An 18,673-nucleotide genomic window follows, 5' to 3' on the forward strand; every position below is an offset into this window, starting at 1 on the left:
GATGAAGATCAACCTGGACAGCGAGAGTCAAAACGTATCAAAACTGAAAATGATAGCGATGATGATTGGGTTTGGGATTTTGACTTGGATAAGGTCATCAATGCCTACCAGATTTTAGTTATAAAAACAAAGGTTCGGCGATATGTATTTACGTCTGAAAAATAAAGAAGAAAAAGAAAACTGGAACTAAAAATGTAAAAACTGGGAATTGCATAAATATTTCAATATATTTTGACAATAAATTAAAGTAATTCGAAAAGCTTATAACAGATACTTAAAATTTGAGGTTTATTATAAATTGTTGAGCTTTAGCATGCTTGGCACGTGAAGATTTCCCAACTGTCAATGTTAGAATGAACATTGACAAATTGAAAAACATTGAAAAAGATAGAATGTTACCAAATCCTACAATGGCAGAAGAAACAGCCGAGGAAGCTGCTCAAAGAGTTAATGCCAAAAGGCTTACGGCTAAAGAACGCAAAACCGCGCTGTTAGATGAAGATCAAGCTGGACAGCGAGAATTAAAACGTATCAAAACTGAAAATGATAGCGATGATGATTGGGTTTGGGATTTTGACTTGGATAAGGTCATCAATGCCTACCAGATTTTAGTTAAAAAAACAAAGGTTCGGCGATATTTATTTACGTCTGAGAAATAAAGAAGAAAAAGAGAACTGAAACTAAAAATGTAAAAACTGGGAATTGCATAAATATTTCAAAATATTTTGACAATAGATTAAAGTAATTCGAAAACCTTAAAACAGATACTTAAAAATTGAGGTTTATTATGAATTGTTGAGCTTTAGCATGCTTGGCACGTGAAGATTTTTTCAACTGTCAATGTTAGAATGAAGATTGACAAATTGAAAAATATTGAAAAAGATAGAATGTCACCAAATGAAAAAATAAAACTGAAAAAAGAAAAAAGGTAAAAAACTAAAAAAAGACTAGAAAGAAAAAAACTAAAAAAAGAAAAAACTACAAAATAGAAAAAATTAAAAAAAGAAAAAACCTAAAAAAATAAAAAAAGGTAAAATACTAAAAAGAAAAAAAAACTGGGAATTGCACAAATATTTCAATGTATTTTGACAATAGATTAAAGTAATTCGAAAACCTTAAAACAGATACCCAAAAGTTTGAGGTTTATTATAAATTGTTGAGCTTTAGCATGCTTGGCACGTAAAGATTTTTCCAAGTGTCAATGTTAGAATGAACATTGACAAATTGAAGAAAACAAATGAATAAAAAGAAAAATTAAAAAAAAAGAAAAACTAAAAAAGAAAAAAACTAAGAAAAGAAAAAAACTAAAAAAGAAAATAACTAAAAAAGAAACTGTATCTATATATATATATAAAAATCAGTTGTATATATGCATGATAATTTGTTTGTGGGTTTGCATTTGACGTCATTATAAGATGACACTACAGACCGGGACACAAATGACGACCGGGACACAGGGAATATAAATGACGACCGGGACACTAAAGAGAAATTACAGACCGGGACACCGGGACACAAATGACGACCGGGACAGAGGGAATATAAATGACGACCGGGACACTCAAAGAGAAATTACAGACTGGGATACCGGGACACGAATGACGACCGGGACACAGGAAATATAAATGAAAACCAGGACACAGGGACACACCTACAACGGGGACGCCGGGGGCACAGGGGGATATATAAATGGAGACGGGGACACAGGGAATGTTCGATTAGCAATCACCATCAACAAAGCTCAAGGGCAATCATTAGAAAAATGCTGTATAGATCTGAATCCGGATTGTTTTCCCATGGACAATTATTATGTTGTATGTTCAAGAGTTGGTAAACCTGTCAATCTATTTATATGGACAGACAATGGGACAGCAAAGAATGTTGTTTATTCGCAAGTTTTACGTAGTATATATATATATATATATATATATATATATATATATATATATATATATATATATATATATATATATATATATATATATATATATATATATATATATATATATATATATATATATATATATATATATATATATATATATATATATATATATATATATATATATATATATATATATATATATATATATATATATATATATATATATATATATATATATATATATATATATATATATATATATATATGGTAGACCTGTCAGAGTTGGCAAACCTTCAAGAGTTGGTAAACCTGTCAATCTATTTATATGGACAGACAATAGGACAGCAAAGAATGTTGTTTATTCGCAAGTTTTACGTAGTTATATATATATATATATATATATATATATATATATATATATATATATATATATATATATATATATATATATATATATATATATATATATATATATGTATATATATATATATATATATATATATATATATATATATATATATATATATATATATATATATGTATATATATATATATATATATATATATATATATATATATATATATATATATATATATATATATATATATATATATATATATATAAAAATATATATATATATATATATATATATATATATATAAATATATATATATATATATATATATATATATATATATATATATATATATATATATATATATATATATATATATATATATATATATATATATATATATATATATATATATATATATATATATATATATATATATATATATATATATATATATATATATATATATATATATATATATATATATATATATATATATTCACAGGTGGGACACCGGGACACAACTACAATGGCGCGTAACTAGTATGGCGCGTAACGACTTACGCGCGCGGGGGGGCTTGGTGGGGACGCTTCAGGGACACAACTACAATGGCGCGTAACTAATATGGCGCGTAACGACTTACGCGTGCGGGGGGCTTGGGGGGCGCGAAGCGCCCCCTCCACCTAGCTGTTGGGGTGGCGCGAAGCGCCACCCCAACAGCTAGTAAATTATAATATTTATAATAAATTAATAATTTATTATAAATTTTATAATTTATAATAATTTATAATTTATTATATAATTTATAATTATAGTAACTTGTAATTTATAAATTTTATAATTTATAAAAAAAAATTATGATTTATAATAAATATTTTGTTTAGAAAAAAAAAAAGAAATGACCCCTCTCGCTCAACGAGCATTGAAGATCTCTACTCGAGCCATGGACATCGTCTGTAACATTTCCGGTAAATTTTTTAGCCCTTCAATGTGGAAAGTGGCGTAAAAGAGGGGAGCACATTGTCTTCTGTTTTTTTTACTATTGTATAGGCTGTATTGTAGAAAGAATAGTTTGGAGTAATGAGGGTGTCATTATTTGTCACTACATCAGCCTGTTTGACTTGTATTACTACATTTCTTGATTATCTTTCCTAAACATTGTTTGCAATATCTTAGCTTTGTCCTGGGGTTATAATATTAGAGATCGAAGCTTTTACGAAGAATAACCCTGATAATTGGAATATTAAAGGAAATTATTGACCATACTTTATTTTTATTTTTCTATAATGTAGTGCTTATTAATTTTTATTTCATCTTTCATTTTTTTTTACTCTGAACAAGGTGATGAAATATGAAAATCATATTATACTTTATTTTGCTTCCAAATCTAGATTGAATAGGAAATAAATGAGCTCAAAATGGATTTGAAAAAAAATAGTCAAATGGACACAAATACCTTTTTAAAGATATTGGTCAGAATTTTGTACGAGAGAAATAGACGCATAAACCTCTTTCGTATTAAACTGCATGAACTATGATATGTTAGTTTGCTCTAGCACATGGAATCTGACCCTTCACTGCATTTGACCCTCATCAATTGGTACTGGATTGACTGACCGTAATTTTTACTAGATGTTTTCCAGAGAAATTGCCCACGGTTTGTTCTGGGTACCCAGCTGACTGATCGTATTTCGAACAGTAGGTTGTACGAAAAATGTGGTTCAATCCCGCTTTTTGGGGCTATAATGAAAGAAAGGTTGAGATGGCTAGGCCACGTTCTGCGGATGAAGGATGACAGATTGCCAAAGATGTCCTTTTCGGCCAACTGTCTGTGGCTACACGGAAAGCAGGCCGTCCTTGTCTAGGTTGGGAGGATGTCATCAATAAAGATTTAAAGGAATTGGGAACTTCCTGGGAGGGTTTAAAGAGGGAGGCCTTGAATAGATTAGGTTGGAGGAGGAGCGTGCGTACCTGTGTTGGCCTCAGGCGGCATGGTGCTGCAGTGAGTTATTAGTAGTAGTAGTAGTAATTGGTACTGGGGCTTGTCTTTATTGGTGAATAACAAACGAGTCTTTTTTGAAGGGGCGGGGATGCCGCAATTGAGGCAAAAAGTGCTAATAATTTTGATTTGAACGCTATTCTATCTTTTTTATTTATTTTAGTACCCCATAATAAATTTAGAATGGCTAATAACTAGGAATGAAAGCAGGGCTTGGTCTCATCTTATCATCTTATATCCACCAATAAAGAGACTAGTAAATGAGAGAGAACCCCATTTACAAAAAATAAAACGAGGCAAAATTTGTCTTTTGAAATTTATATGTAGGGCTCTTAAGGTGTAGAATGAACTGGCCTTAAGAGGCATTGACTAAAACAGGTATTTTATTAATGGCTTATTAGTTAGTTTGGCTTTATCTCTAGTTGCCATTGGCTAACATTGCCAATTGTAGATTAATATTTAATTTTCCCTGGCTTAAGTTGCTGATTAGATTAAAATATTGGAAGTTACAGTGATGACATATGGTCAAGTACGGTTCTGGAGCGTGGGTGCTCCGAAAAACAGAGGAGGATTTGCTAGATATTTTCCAGAGAGATTGACTACGGAATGTTTTGGGTTCCTGACTGACTCACCGTATTTCAAACAGTAATCTGTACGAAAAACGTAGTTGAATCTCGCTTTCTGGGGCTATAGTGAGAGAAAGTTTGGTTAGGCTCTGTGGATGAAGCATGACGAACTGCCAAAGATTGTTCTGGTCGGCCAACCATCTAGGGTGAAACAAAAAGCAGGTCGTCCCCGAATGGGGATGAAGGATGTCGTAAGTGAAGATTTAAAGAATATGGGAACTTCCTGGGAGGGTGGGATGGTGTAAGAGGAAGGCTATGCACAGATCGGGATGGAAGAGGGGCGTGTGTAGATATTTTTGTGTCAGGTGGCTTGGTGTTGCAGTGAGGTGTTAGCAGTAGTAGTATTAAATTACTCTTTGTAGTTTTACCTGTAATTCTGTTTGGCTAAAATTTCCAATTTCAGCTTTCTTTCTAACTTTAGTCGGCTAAAAAAATTTTTTGTTGTTTTTTTTTTTACCATAAAACTGCAAATGTACCTACGAAAGCGGGAATAAAGTATATTATTTTTCAGCTGTCTTTAACAGAAGAGGAACTGAAAGGTTTTTTAGCACCCGACGGGAGTACCTTAGCCGATATTATAGCGCTTAACATAGGACAAATCGGTGAAAACATGAAACTCAGACGTGGTGTCGGAGCTTTTGCTAATCCATCCGTTCATATGTCTTGCTATACCCACCCTACTGTCACTGGGTTCTGTCCCAGTGTGATGACTGGAAAGTTTGGAGCTTTAGCGTTTTTCAAGAGGACTTCAGAGGAGGCAATGCCAGAGAATTGGACTATGGATACGTTAGGACGCCAGATTTGTCAGCATATTGTTGGTAAGCTAACACCTTAAATATATGATTCTTTTGTATACTTTTTGGTCATTCTCGAAGGTTTTAACTCTGATTTTGAGGGTTCAGCGCTAAAATCAACAAATTAAAGGATACTCGAAGCACGATATCACAAAGTTGAATAGTAACAGTCAAAATCTGCCCAGTAATGTAATTTTGAATAGTTGAAGTTGATCCTCGCTCTTACGTTGCTTTCTACAACAAATACTGAGTATTTTTGAACTACTTTGTTTATCAGCATTAGATTTTTCCACTGCATTACAAATATTTGTGTATTTCATCATCCAAACTAATTCTTAAAGATTTCATCATGATTTTGTCTACAATGTACTGGTTTTTAAGACGGTTTCAAGGGATTTCCGTAAAAAATATTTGTAATGATTCATCTCAAAGCGTGACACAGACTGTTTTGTCATCGATCATTAAATATTTTTCTTGACTAATATAATCCAGTCCTTTCTTAAAGGAACTTAATATCCTACACCATACCTAAGCACATAAATTAAACGCCAACAAAATAAGAACCAAATAAGATAAGAACAATCCCACAGATGTTTAGTGCATGAAAAACCAAACATCCAATTCAGTGCCTGTTCAAAGGGGGGCAGTTGTCCCGGGAGCAGGAATTTTAGGGGCGCAAAATATCAAATAAATAATCTAACCGCAATAATAATTTTATAATTTTCAAAATTTTAGTTTTTATTAAAATAAAGTAGATGGCGTAATTGTCACTACCTCTCCATTAATAATACTATTATTTTCTTAGTTTTAAACTTTAAACGACACCCAATTTTAATTTAGAGATGCTAATGCCTTTAACTTACCAGACCACCCAGGAAACTATAAGCGTTGGATATTTGGGGGAAGAAAGAGGAGGCTTTACCAACATTAAAATATTGTATACATTTTTATTTTCGAAAAGGTTGTATTTTTGACTTGTCTCATTTCTTAAAAAATTCTGCAACATAATTATTTTTTTTTGAAGGGTTATGGAATAAGCTCTTGATTTTCTAGATTGAAGAGCTTCCAGTTCTGAAAAGTTCTGCCAGTCTGTTTTATGTCTAATTTCTTAAAAAATTCTGCAACATATTTTTTTTAAAGGCTATGGAATGAGCTCTTGATTTTCTAGGTTTAGGAGCTGCCAGTTCTGAAAAGTTCTGCCAGTCTGTTTTATGTCTCATTTCTTAAAAAATTCTGCAACAAGATTTTTTGTTTGAAGGGCTCTGGAATGAGCTCTTGATTCTTTAGGTTGAAGAGCTGCCAGTTCTGTCAGTTCTGAAAAGTTCTTCCCGTCTGTTTTATGTCTCATTTCTTAAAAAATTCTGCAACTTAATTTTTTTTTTTCAAAGGTTATGGAACGAGCTCTTGAATTTAGGTTGAAGAGCTGCCAGTTCTGAAAAGTTTTGCCAGTCTGTCTTATGTCTCATTTCTTAAAAAAAATCTGCAACATAATTTTTTTAAAGGGTTATGGAATGAGCTCTTGATTTAGGTTGAAGAGCTGCCAGTTCTGAAAAGTTCTGCCAGTCTGTCTTATGTCTCATTTCTTAAAAAAATCTGCAACATAATTTTTTTTTTAAAGGGTTATGGAATGAGCACTTGATTTTCTAGATTGAAGAGCTGCCAGTTCTGAAAAGTTCTGCCAGTCTGTTTTATGTCTCATTTCTTAAAAAAATCTGCAACATAATTTTTTTTTAAAGGGTTATGGAATGAGCACTTGATTTTCTAGATTGAAGAGCTGCCAGTTCTGAAAAGTTCTGCCAGTCTGTTTTATGTCTCATTTCTTAAAAAATTCTGCAACATAATTTTTTTTGAAGGGTTATGGAATGATCTCTTGATTTTTAGGTTGAAGAGCTGCCAGTTGTGAAAAGTTCTGCCAGTCTGTTTCATGTGTAAAATTTATTGATTGCTAAGTCTTATTTAAGAATTATTATTTTAGGAATGAATCCATCGAGCATAGAACGAAAACCAGACGAAAAACAGTTATCACCAGAAGAGTCCACAGTTCTTCTTGATCAGGAGTTCCTTGTAGATCCAGATGTCACCGTTAAAGAAGTTTTAGACGCATGTTCTGTCAATGTTCTTGACTATGTGAGGTTTCAGTGTGGTGAGAAAACTGACTAGCAAATATGATCTATATTATCTTTACGTTCAATATAGATTAGTTTCTTTTTATACAAATATTTTGTCGAATTTAGTATTAATTTAGACACAAGCAAGGTTTTGCTGAATTTAGTTGAAACGGCGTTAGAGTGTAATTCAGTAGTTTAATAAGTGTACAAGGGTACTCAGTAGTAGCCAGTGGCTTCAACTCCTGAAAATGGGGGGAGGGGACTAAATGTATTTTCCAATATTTAGGGGAGGGAGGTAAACATGCTTTTTTTTCCAGTGAAAATACCAAAAGAGGAAAACATTTTTAATGAGATAAAAACGAAGGGGTGTTTTCAAAATAAAACCTCCCCATCTAAAAAAAAACTCCTGTCCTTCACCAAAAAAGACTCCTCCTCACCCTTCCCTCAATCGACTCCTCTGATGTTACCTCCTTTTACTTCGGCTGTAAAAGGGTAAAGGAATGTAAAATATAAAGGAGTGTGTTGTTTTATCCGTCTTTTTAGGATAATAGTAATAAAAATAATAAATTTTCATGGATGGTAATTGGCTTCGGGAAACTTGGTCTACGCTAAAAATTATTGTTTAGAACTGAGTCTTAGTTTGTTTTGGGCATTTTTTCAGTCTCAAACTTTTCAAATTTTGTTTCACTCAACTAAAAATTGTAAAATTCGTAGCATCATTAAGTCGCCTTGTGCTCACAGACTGCCCTGCAATCTTCTTCGTACAATTCTTAGAAATTCCCATGGACTTGATTGAATTTATAATCTCAGTCTTAGCTGAAGTGATATACCTACCTGTCACAGGCTTCTGCACTATTACATCAAACAGGTCTAGGGATGTTATCCTTGTTTTACCCTCAGAGCGATTCAAGGGGTGGGGGAGGGGAAGCTGTCCCGGGTGCCTTGGCTCCCGGATAACATCCCCATTATGATCAAGTCTTTCAGTATTATTCGGCTTTTTTTGCTTATATTTGAGTCGAGATAGGGGTGCTGCATTTAATTTTGTTTCGGTACTATCATTTCTAACTGTAATGTTGCTTTGTCACTATGCTTGCCAAAACAGTTCACCGAGTTTAAACTTCTTCCTTGCTAATTATCTTAATTTCTTACTTAATTTAAAGTTTTTATTTAATGTCTCATAGCCATTCTTTAATGGCTAATTTGGAAAAGCGTTTAGTACCCTTTCTTTATACAGTGTCGCCACTCTACTTAGAATCAGCTACTTCTTAACCATGACCTCGCTTTGTCACCGTGCCTTCTAAAATAATTAAATAAAAAAAACAAGTTTTTTTAACTGAAAGTAAGCAGCGACATTAAAACTTAAAACGAACAGAAATTAATTCGTATATGAAAGAGGCTGCTTCCTCATCAACGCAAAACGCCTGTACACTTCCCAATAACCATTACTATATGTAAGCATTGGTCAAAGTTTGTAACTTGTTGCCCCTCCCATGGGGACTGTGGGGGAGTAAGTCGTCCCCAAAGACATAGTTATAAGGTTTTTCGACTACGCTGAATAAAATGGCTATCTCAGAATTTTGATCCGTTGACTTTGGTAAAATAATTAGCGTGGGAGGGGGCCTAGGTGCCCTCCAATTTTTCGGTCACTTAAAAAGGGCACTAGAACTTTTCATTTCCGTTAGAATGAGCCCTCTTGCAACATTCTAGGACAACTGGGTCGATACGATCACCCCTGGGAAAAAGAAAAAAAACAAAACAAAATAACAAATAAACACGCATCCGTGGTCTGCCTTCTGGCAAAAAATACAAAATTCCACATTTTTGTAGATAGGAGCTTGAAACTTCTACAGTAGGGTTCTCTGATACGCGGAATCTGATGGTGTGATTTTCGTTAAGATTCTAAGACTTCTAGGGGGCGTTTCCCCCTATTTTCTAAAATAACGCAAATTTTCTCAGGCTCGTAACTTTTGATGGGTAAGACTAAACTTGATTAAACTTATATATTTAAAATCAGCATTAAAATGCGATTCTTTTGATGTAGGTATTGGTATCAAAATTCCATTTTTTAGAGTTTTGGTTACTACAGAGCCGGGTCGCTCCTTACTACAGTTCGTTACCACGAACTGTTTGATACACAAAGTGGATAATAACTACTTTGTTGATAGGAAGTATGTTTTGGCTAGGAAGTATGTTAACACCGAAAATCTATTCTTAAAAAAATTCTGAAAAATCTCTGTCAAACTATCTTCTAAGTTCTTTAGTATATCTCATTAATTAGTCATTTAATTGGCAGTAAGTTCTCATTTAAGTTCTAATAGTTGTTTTTCAGTTTGTCCTAACATTTAAAAAAAAGATGACTTCAGTGATTTCACTCCATGCAGGTCCTTTGTTCATCAATATACTGCGCTGCGCAGACGGATGTCTGCATCGCACTTACGAACGTTTACACTGAACTATAATTTCATTTACTAAGCATCATATAGTTTTCCACTATGCATGCCTAACACCAGTCCGACTTGATTAAGTTTTTCTTCTTTTTTGCTCGTTCAAGCACTTAATTCTTCAGTTCTTTTACTTAGGCTTGACAGAAAACTTGTGTTTGGTCTGAACTACTCTTCGCTCATTTTGGCATTGAAGCTATGCCTACAGAAGTTGTTCTATTTAAAGATACTATAGGAGATATCTGATGAAAATCCTCAAATAGAAAAATGACTTGCTATTTTTGACCTAGGTTAATCAAAATGTGTTATGTAACACATTTAGTCAAAGCTAAAATTTTGTTTCTATTTTCTTCAACCCGGCGCTTTAAGCCAATTAGTCTGCTGTGTTTCCTCTTGGGCTATCAAGGCATTTATGACCCAATGTTTGTCAATCTGTCATTCTTCATCCGCAAAACGTGGCCTAGTTAGCCATCTTAAATTTTCTGTCATTAAAGCTCCGGAAAGTGGGGTTGAATAGCCTTTTTTGTACAGCCTACTGTTTGATATACTGTCAGTTAAATGAGTTTCTAAAAACATTCTTAGATAATGCCTTTGGAAAAAACTTTTAAAATGATTCTCAGTGTTTTGAAGTGCTCATGTTTCCTATTCTTTCTAACTTTTTCTAAATGCAAAAAAAAAACAGTACTTCTTGTCCATTCTAGTTTTTACACTACCTCTTCACCCTCATTTGTTTCTGGTCTAAGTGAATTTCTTTTTAACATTAATTCTCAAATTCATTCTGCACCCTGAACTTCTAAACCACCAAACATTCAAGCATTTCGCTAACTTTTCTGTCTAGAACATTTCAATCAATTGCCTAATCTAAATCTATGAGAAATTTGCGTTTTCCGTGCTCCTTAGGGCAGGATCTATGAAATCAACCCATTCCAATAAGAATTAAACTTGGCCCTGTTAATTCCTGATTCAACACCGAATCGACTACTGACCTCACTTACTACCTGAACCGCAGTAATATTATTAACCTATATAGCATTCAATATTCTAACTTACTTATCTGGTATGTTAGGAAACCCTACAAGGATAGAAACTCCCTGGAGCCTACACTGAAAGCCTGTATAGAATAGAAAGCCTACACACAGTGATAGATATTTGAATTTTCATGCGTGCCATCCTATTTCATTGACACGAGGGGTTGTGATTTTACTGGTGGATAGAGCTTTCAGAATTTTTCCTCAGGAGTTTTTACATTCTGAAGTGTTGTATTTGAGGGACATTTTATTTTGTAATAGTTACCCGATTCAATTTATTGATAAAATAATAAAAAATAGATGCATTAATCATAACAATAGGATTATTGAAAATTAAAGGGGTATGAACATTCAGATAATTCTCAGTTATCCATCTAAGAGTGAAATTTTGGCAGACGCAGCTTTACCCCTTCCGAAAATCACATTGTTCTTCAGAATCTCATAGTCTAATAAGCATCATCAAGCTAAGTAACTTGTTTTCCACAGCAATCGATTTAATTTCTCTTAATTACCATACTCACTTTTCTCACGTTTCTTATCAATTCGCATAAAGGGATTTAAGTAAGGTTTTCCTAAAATCACTAAGTAAACCCGTTTCCCAAAACGCGTACATAATTTTCATTAGTTGAAATACAATTAAAAAGAAAGATGAAATAAAAGAAAATGTATTTTTTTTATGAGCTTAATTTCGTTTTTAATTAAAGTAGCCTTTTGTGACTCTGCAATTAAATGCTACTATTGAAACAGGTATTTGATGTCACTGTTGCCAAGTCTTAGTATCGGGAGTGGACATGCTTAAACAATGTAAAAAATGGTAAAAAAAAAATAAAATAGAGATATAAGCTGAATTTTCAAATTCTCTGTTTTTAACAAGACTTGTTATATACATTTTAGAATTTTTGTGTGCACTCATCTGAAGGTACTTGTTGTATTTTAAAAAGAACATACATAGTATTATTGAAAAATAGTTCTAAAACCACCACGGGATCGCTTGTAGTTTTAGTAGGCATAGATATTTGCACATCTTATTATATGTAACCTGTGCTTTTCTATGTTTACTGGATTTAGTATAAAGAGTGAGCGACAAGGAAGAGGCTCCAGTCTTATACACAATAATTTCCGTTCGTTTTAAGTTTTAATGTTGCTCCTTACTTCAATTGAAAGGAAAAGCTTGTTTTGTTAAATTTAATGTTTTAAAAACTTTATTGTCGCATGATTTTTGAAGAATAGTTAAATGAAAATTGATTGGCTCTCAAGTTCCCGATAAAACGTTGCTTTTTTTAATAGAAGCGATGGTTTTGGGTATGCTCGTAAATAAAATGAACTGTTAGTAGGTAGAGTCGTTTCGACTAGAAGCCAGGTAAATGCTAGAGATTTTTTCTTTATTTCCTTTCTTCTCTTTCTTATTTCTCCCCCTTATTTAATGACGTTAAAAATGGTCAAGGGGTTGATATACTCCGAACAAGCGAAAACTGAAGGAGATTTAAAGGTTTTTTTTTTAACCCGTATTTAATCTAAATCTGATTGGTTCAGTTCTTGTTCTCCTCAGGGGCACCAATTCACAAAATGTAAAGGGTGATATAATGTATTTTTCAATAGCTAGGGGATGGATTTTTTTTTCGTTTGTTGTAATATAAAATACTAAAAAAGGGTATTTTCCCATAAAAATATCAAAAAAAGGTATTTTCATAATCTAAACCCGTCCCTCAATTGGCGACCCTGTTCTCCTGTTCAGAATATATAGAATTTGGTTCATATTCATGTGAGGGTTAACCCGTAGTCAGTAAAAAGGTTGAATTGAAAGAAAAAAGAAAACAAAAAAGGAAACTCGTAGGCAGCAACGAAAAACCGAAAAAGTAAGACAAAACAGCTGTAAGCGTACAAAGGGTAAACTTTGAAAGAAAAGAAGATATCACTTTTTCAAAAACTGTAATACAGCTAAATGCAATTTGATAGAGAGCAGAAAACTCTCTTCTCTCTTTTTCTCGACTTCTCTTTTGTTGGATATTTCGAAGCTCAGCTAAAGTATTGGAAAAAAAACTGTATAAATAAGGAAAATTATGAATATTCCCATTTCAATCTAGGTGAAAATAAAGCCTATACTATATATAGGGTCCTAGGGTCTCCTCTCTTCGCAGCTTGTCTTACTTTTTGCTCAATGTGGTTTTCTTATCTTCCCATGCAATTTTCTTGATTTCCTTTCGATAACCAAATAAGTATTTTTTTTTCAAAGTGTGTTGAATTTTTTTTTTCACTTACAGAAGGAGAAAACTATTGATACGATATCAAAGCTGTTTTTGCTGCATCTTTAATGCCTTGACATTCCTAGCGCCAACCAATGTTTTTTTATTATAATCATCTATACATTTTTTTCGCCGTACAATATTTATGTTACGCAACATACCGTAGTTTGAATCATCCTAGCCTCTTTGGATTTAATTTTCTAATAATGTGCAAGCGAATTTTATTGAACATTTAAAATAAATAACGACACATGGAGAAAACGAAACAATCGCACAAACATACATACGGCACTATTTCCATCGAGGCTTTGAATCCATTTCATTAAGAGCATTATTGCTCACTGTTTTCTTAGCATTCATATTGAAGGCGCTAACGTTCAAATTATTTGTAAGAGGCTTTGATAAAACTTGCCTTTGTGTCCCAAAATGGAAACTAGCTGTCCGTCCCACGCCTGATTTCCGGGCAGTTGCATTTACTGGTCTAGGTGGTAGGCCACTTGAAATAGGTGTGCTAGGGACAGAATTACCTTTTCTAGGAATGTCTATGAAAGACGTTGGTCTTTCTGGGGCTTTTAATTTATTTGATTCTGTTAATTGGGAAAAATGTTCTGTCAAATCATTTGAAGATTGTTTAACAGATCCAGTTCTTTTAACTGGTAGACCAGCAGTTTGAGCTCTACGGACCGGCTGTGCACGCCGAGGCGTTGTAACTGGCGAAACATTTAAATCTATGAGGCACGGTGTTGAACCAACTTTAGATGGGGTCAAAGTACTTCTTGAATTAATTGTTTTTCTCTCGCTTAAGGGTTTTCTCTGTAGAAGACCAGTTGTGTCTGGTGTTGGGCTTCGACTTCGACTGCTTGTATTAGAACCACCTCGACAGGGATCATGACGAATTAAAAAGTGTTCAAGCGTGTCCCAACCTCCTCCAACTCTCACCATAACATGTCTGTCTTTCAGCAACTGAAAAAATTCGTATTTTTTTTAAATTCTGATGAAAAGGGTTTATGGAAAATTTAGGGGATATTTTTGTTTTATCTTAGGTGTAATGTCTCATAACAGAGGAATTCTTTCATGATGTAGCATAATTTAGTTCTAAAGTCTTGAAGCCAAACCCCCCCCCCCTTAAAAGAAAGAACTTCTCCTTCTATAAGAAAAAATCGCAATTTAAATTACTTGAGATTAGGCACAAAAAAGTTTGCTTTGATGAAGTATTTCAATTCCTTGTGACTTCTTGATTTAAAATTTAAATTTAGGCTATTATATGCTACAAAAACAATAATTGATGAGAGTCCAGATAATTTCTAAAATATTATTATAAAATAAAATATTATTCTATCAATTTACTCAGAACGAATAAGTATTTTTAAAGATGGAAGGTACACAGACTAGACATGTAGCTTACGTATGAAGATAGAAAAATATCTAGATTTACATTACTAGATTAAATACTAATCTTGAACAGGCTTTTATTTCAGTGGAGATACATGGGAACTTAGAGTTCTTACTTTGTGTAAAATTTCAGGTAATTATCTTTAAATAATTAGCGTTCTCATTGAAACAGTAAAGCATCAATTAAGTTATATAAAGAGCTTAGTGGATGGTTCCCAGTCGAGTTGCTGGGAATAGGGTTGCTTTCTTTCCACTTTTATTTGGATTATTTTGATGGGTTTTGCTTTGCCTTAAGAATTAAATGAAATAAGTGGTCATGGATTGTGATGAAAAAATAGGACTGGTTTAGATTAGACTTGGGATTACTTGGGACCAATATAGGGAGTTTAAGCTCGTGATAGGCTTAAAAAAAAACAAAGGACAAAACTAGATCTTAAGACAAGTATAGAGAGATAAAATACTTTAGAGCAGAAGAAGCAGCTACAAACATAATTCAGGGGTCAAAATTCTATTCTAGGTCTTGGTTTCTTATAAAAAAAAGTTCCTGACCATGAAAAATACATAAAAGAAAAAGAAACTAATGGTTCAAACGACGCTATACGATTGAAATAAAAATTTGAACTACTAATAGGTTGTAAAAAGGAGCAAACAGTAAAGCATCAATTAAGTTATATAAAGAGCTTAGTGGATGGTTCCCAGTCGAGTTGCTGGGAATAGGGTTGCTTTCTTTCCACTTTTATTTGGATTATTTTGATGGGTTTTGCTTTGCCTTAAGAATTAAATGAAATAAGTGGTCATGGATTGTGATGAAAAAATAGGACTGGTTTAGATTAGACTTGGGATTACTTGGGACCAATATAGGGAGTTTAAGCTCGTGATAGGCTTAAAAAAAAACAAAGGACAAAACTAGAACTTAAGACAAGTATAGAGAGATAAAATACTTTAGAGCAGAAGAAGCAGCTACAAACATAATTCAGGGGTCAAAATTCTATTCTAGGTCTTGGTTTCTTATAAAAAAAAGTTCCTGACCATGAAAAATACATAAAAGAAAAAGAAACTAATGGTTCAAACGACGCTATACGATTGAAATAAAAATTTGAACTACTAATAGGTTGTAAAAAGGAGCAACTAGTGAACAGAGTAGTATTTCATAGACAGAATCGTATGCTCATTTATATGGGCATTATAATCTACCTCCCTCTCCCCAAGAAAGGGCCACACCCTTCTACTTCTTTTAAAAATTATTGCTAAATTGACATAACATCAATATCAAATTATCCACCTGTTGTTGTAAATTTGAATGACTAAACTGTTTTAAGAAGGTTTTCACTACTAACCCTTATGAAGACATTCCTTCCTGCAACATGATATAGTCCTTCTGATATCTTTCGAATTTCTAGTCTTGAACAATACTCGGATACACATCGACATTCAGCTTGACTTGCAATTGCCAGTTGTTCAACCTAAAATAGAAAAGTAAGAAATTCTTGTATGCGATATGGAATTATTACAGTCATTGTTCAAATTACCACATTTGAAGGGAAACAGATTACGCAGTGACTTAAATCTTAGTAGTTTTTATGGCACAAACAAAAACAAACGTGAAAATGTTAAATGCTTTAATCACTAATCTGGCAACATTTCACTATTATTACTTTGTGCTATTATTGCTATTTATTCACTATTATTAGTGTTGAGATATGACAATGATAATTGCCATTATTATACTTTAACGCTATTATCACAATTTTATTATTCAGTCTCAAAAAGATACGAACTTAGAAACAGAAGTACCATATAAGAGTTTTTTCTTAAAAAAAAAAAAAAAAAAAAAAAAAAAAAAAAAAAAAAAAAAAAAAAAAAAAAAAAAAAAAAAAAAAAAAAAAAATCTATCACTGCTTCCAATGCGAAAAGTGATCTTCGTTGTTGCTCAGGATGTGGGACTGTAATTCTCCTTTATTGGGTTTTTGACTATGGAGATCGTATTGGTATGGTTTTTAAATCAATCCTATTACAATTTTGTGAGGTCTCAGGCTTTTTATTTTCAAAAGTCCCTTAAATTTGTTTTCGCAGTAAAATTTACCCTTAAGATTAGTCGAAATAAAAGTTAAAATTCTCGAATCAGCTTCAAATAAGAATTTTTCGTCAGTTTTAAATGTTTGGTTACTATGGGCTATATTCTAAAGCTACCCCAAAAATAAAATGAGGTAAGCGACGCGAGGTGTCAGTTCAGTTTCAAATATATGTGGTAAGAAGGGCTCTAGGCGTTTACCCCCTCCCCCTCCCAAAAACATACCACGCCCCCGAGGAAAACACCCCTCCTGCGGAAATACCCCCTGTTGTCGATCCCCCCGAGGAAAATACCCCCGGAAAGTACCCCCTGCGGAAAATCCCCCATGTAAATTCTCCCCTCCCCCTGTGGAAAATGAGGCTTCGCAAATTCGAAAATTTTATTTGAGCTTTGTTTTTTATTTTCCGTAGGGGAAGGAATTTTGGTACTTGTGTATTATACACCACTCACTCAAGTTTACGGTATGTAAAAATCGAGAGCAAACCGGTTTCTTCGTTAATTTCTCTCAGCTGAGCGTGATAGAAGACAAAGACAAGTGACAGAATATATGAGAAATATGTAAATTTGGGCTATATATTTGCACATAAGGGGGGGGGGTAAAGTATTTGGACAGTTTGAAGTCAGAAAACAATTTTTAGTTCAAAATATGCAGAATAATTACACCTAATACATTTTACATGCAGACCCCCAATACTTTAACTCCCCCCTAATTTGGAAATATATAGCCCAAATTGTTTCAAAAGTAACAAAGAAAACGGTATGTTCTCAAGTTTTATCCATCCTAAACTTGATTGAGTGGCGTGTAATACACAAGTACCGGAATTTTTCGTGAAGAGAGTGCCGGATTTCCCGGTATTATTTAAAAACGATCAGAAATCGAATTTTTTTAAAAATCAAGTTTTTTCAATTGAAAGTAAGGAGCAACATCAAAGTTTAAAACGAACAGAAATTATTACGTATATGAAAGGGGTTGCCTCCTCATCAAGACCTCGATCATAATGCTATTTTTTTTAGAATTCTAAAAAGCTTATTATTTTGATTAAACGGTCATTTGTTTCAGGAATCGTTCTTAAAGAATTAGGAAAAATAGTCAAAACTTTAGCGTATAAACCAAGGTCTTGTGGAAGGGGCAACTCCTTTCATATACGTAATAATTTTTAGCCATTTTAAGTTATGATGTTGCTCGTTACTTTCAGTTTAGAAAAAACTTCTTTTTAATTTGATTTCTGATCGTCTTAAATAATACCGGCAAATCCAACCCTCTCCCCATGAAAAATTCCGGTACTTGTGTATTACACGCCACTCACTCAAGTGTACGATTTGTAAAACTCGAGAACAAACCGGTTTCTTTGTTAGTTTTCTTCGTTACTTTAGAAACAAATTTGGGATATACATTTGCGCATGAGGCGGGGGGGGGGGTTAAAGTATAGCGAATCTACATCGAAAATGTGTTAGGTACAATTATTCTGTTAATTATGTTTCTGACATCAAACTGTCCAAATACTTTACCATCCCCTTCCCATATGTGCGAATATGTTGCCCAAATTCACAATACGCCAATACACAAGTGCCAGAATTCCTTCCCCCTATGGAAAATAAAAAAAAGCTCTAATAAAATTCTCAAATTTGGAAAGCCTTGTTTGTCACGGGGGTGGGGTATTTTTCACAAGGGGTATTTTCCAAGGAGGCAGGGGAGTAGACGCCGACCACCGGTGAAGAGATAAGGTGA

At 33.3% G+C, this 18,673-nt stretch overlaps 2 protein-coding genes across 3 annotated transcripts in view; one reads left to right on the forward strand and one right to left on the reverse strand.

Moving 5' to 3' along the window:
• Positions 1-18,673, forward strand: part of LOC136038651 (elongation factor Ts, mitochondrial-like) — a 56,287-nt gene that overhangs the window by 34,480 nt on the left and 3,134 nt on the right. The window contains exons 4-5 of one of the 2 annotated variants that reach the window (XM_065721901.1): positions 5,379-5,685; positions 7,637-7,804. In XM_065721901.1, the coding sequence (XP_065577973.1) occupies positions 5,379-5,685; positions 7,637-7,804 (475 nt within the window). Of the gene's footprint in view, positions 1-5,378; positions 5,686-7,636; positions 7,879-18,673 lie in introns of those variants that run through there. The other variant, XM_065721902.1, reaches the window with a different exon arrangement.
• Positions 13,686-18,673, reverse strand: part of LOC136038650 (GAS2-like protein 3) — a 119,240-nt gene continuing 114,252 nt past the window's right edge. The window contains exons 7-8 of the mRNA XM_065721900.1: positions 16,211-16,336; positions 13,686-14,444 (exon numbers count right to left, since the gene is read on the reverse strand). Coding sequence (XP_065577972.1) covers positions 13,773-14,444; positions 16,211-16,336 — 798 coding nt within the window. The 3' untranslated portion in view covers positions 13,686-13,772. The remainder of the gene's footprint in view (positions 14,445-16,210; positions 16,337-18,673) is intronic.

The sequence above is a fragment of the Artemia franciscana genome, chromosome 18, assembly GCF_032884065.1.
Source record: "Artemia franciscana chromosome 18, ASM3288406v1, whole genome shotgun sequence".
Classification (NCBI taxonomy): Eukaryota; Metazoa; Arthropoda; class Branchiopoda; order Anostraca; family Artemiidae; genus Artemia; species Artemia franciscana.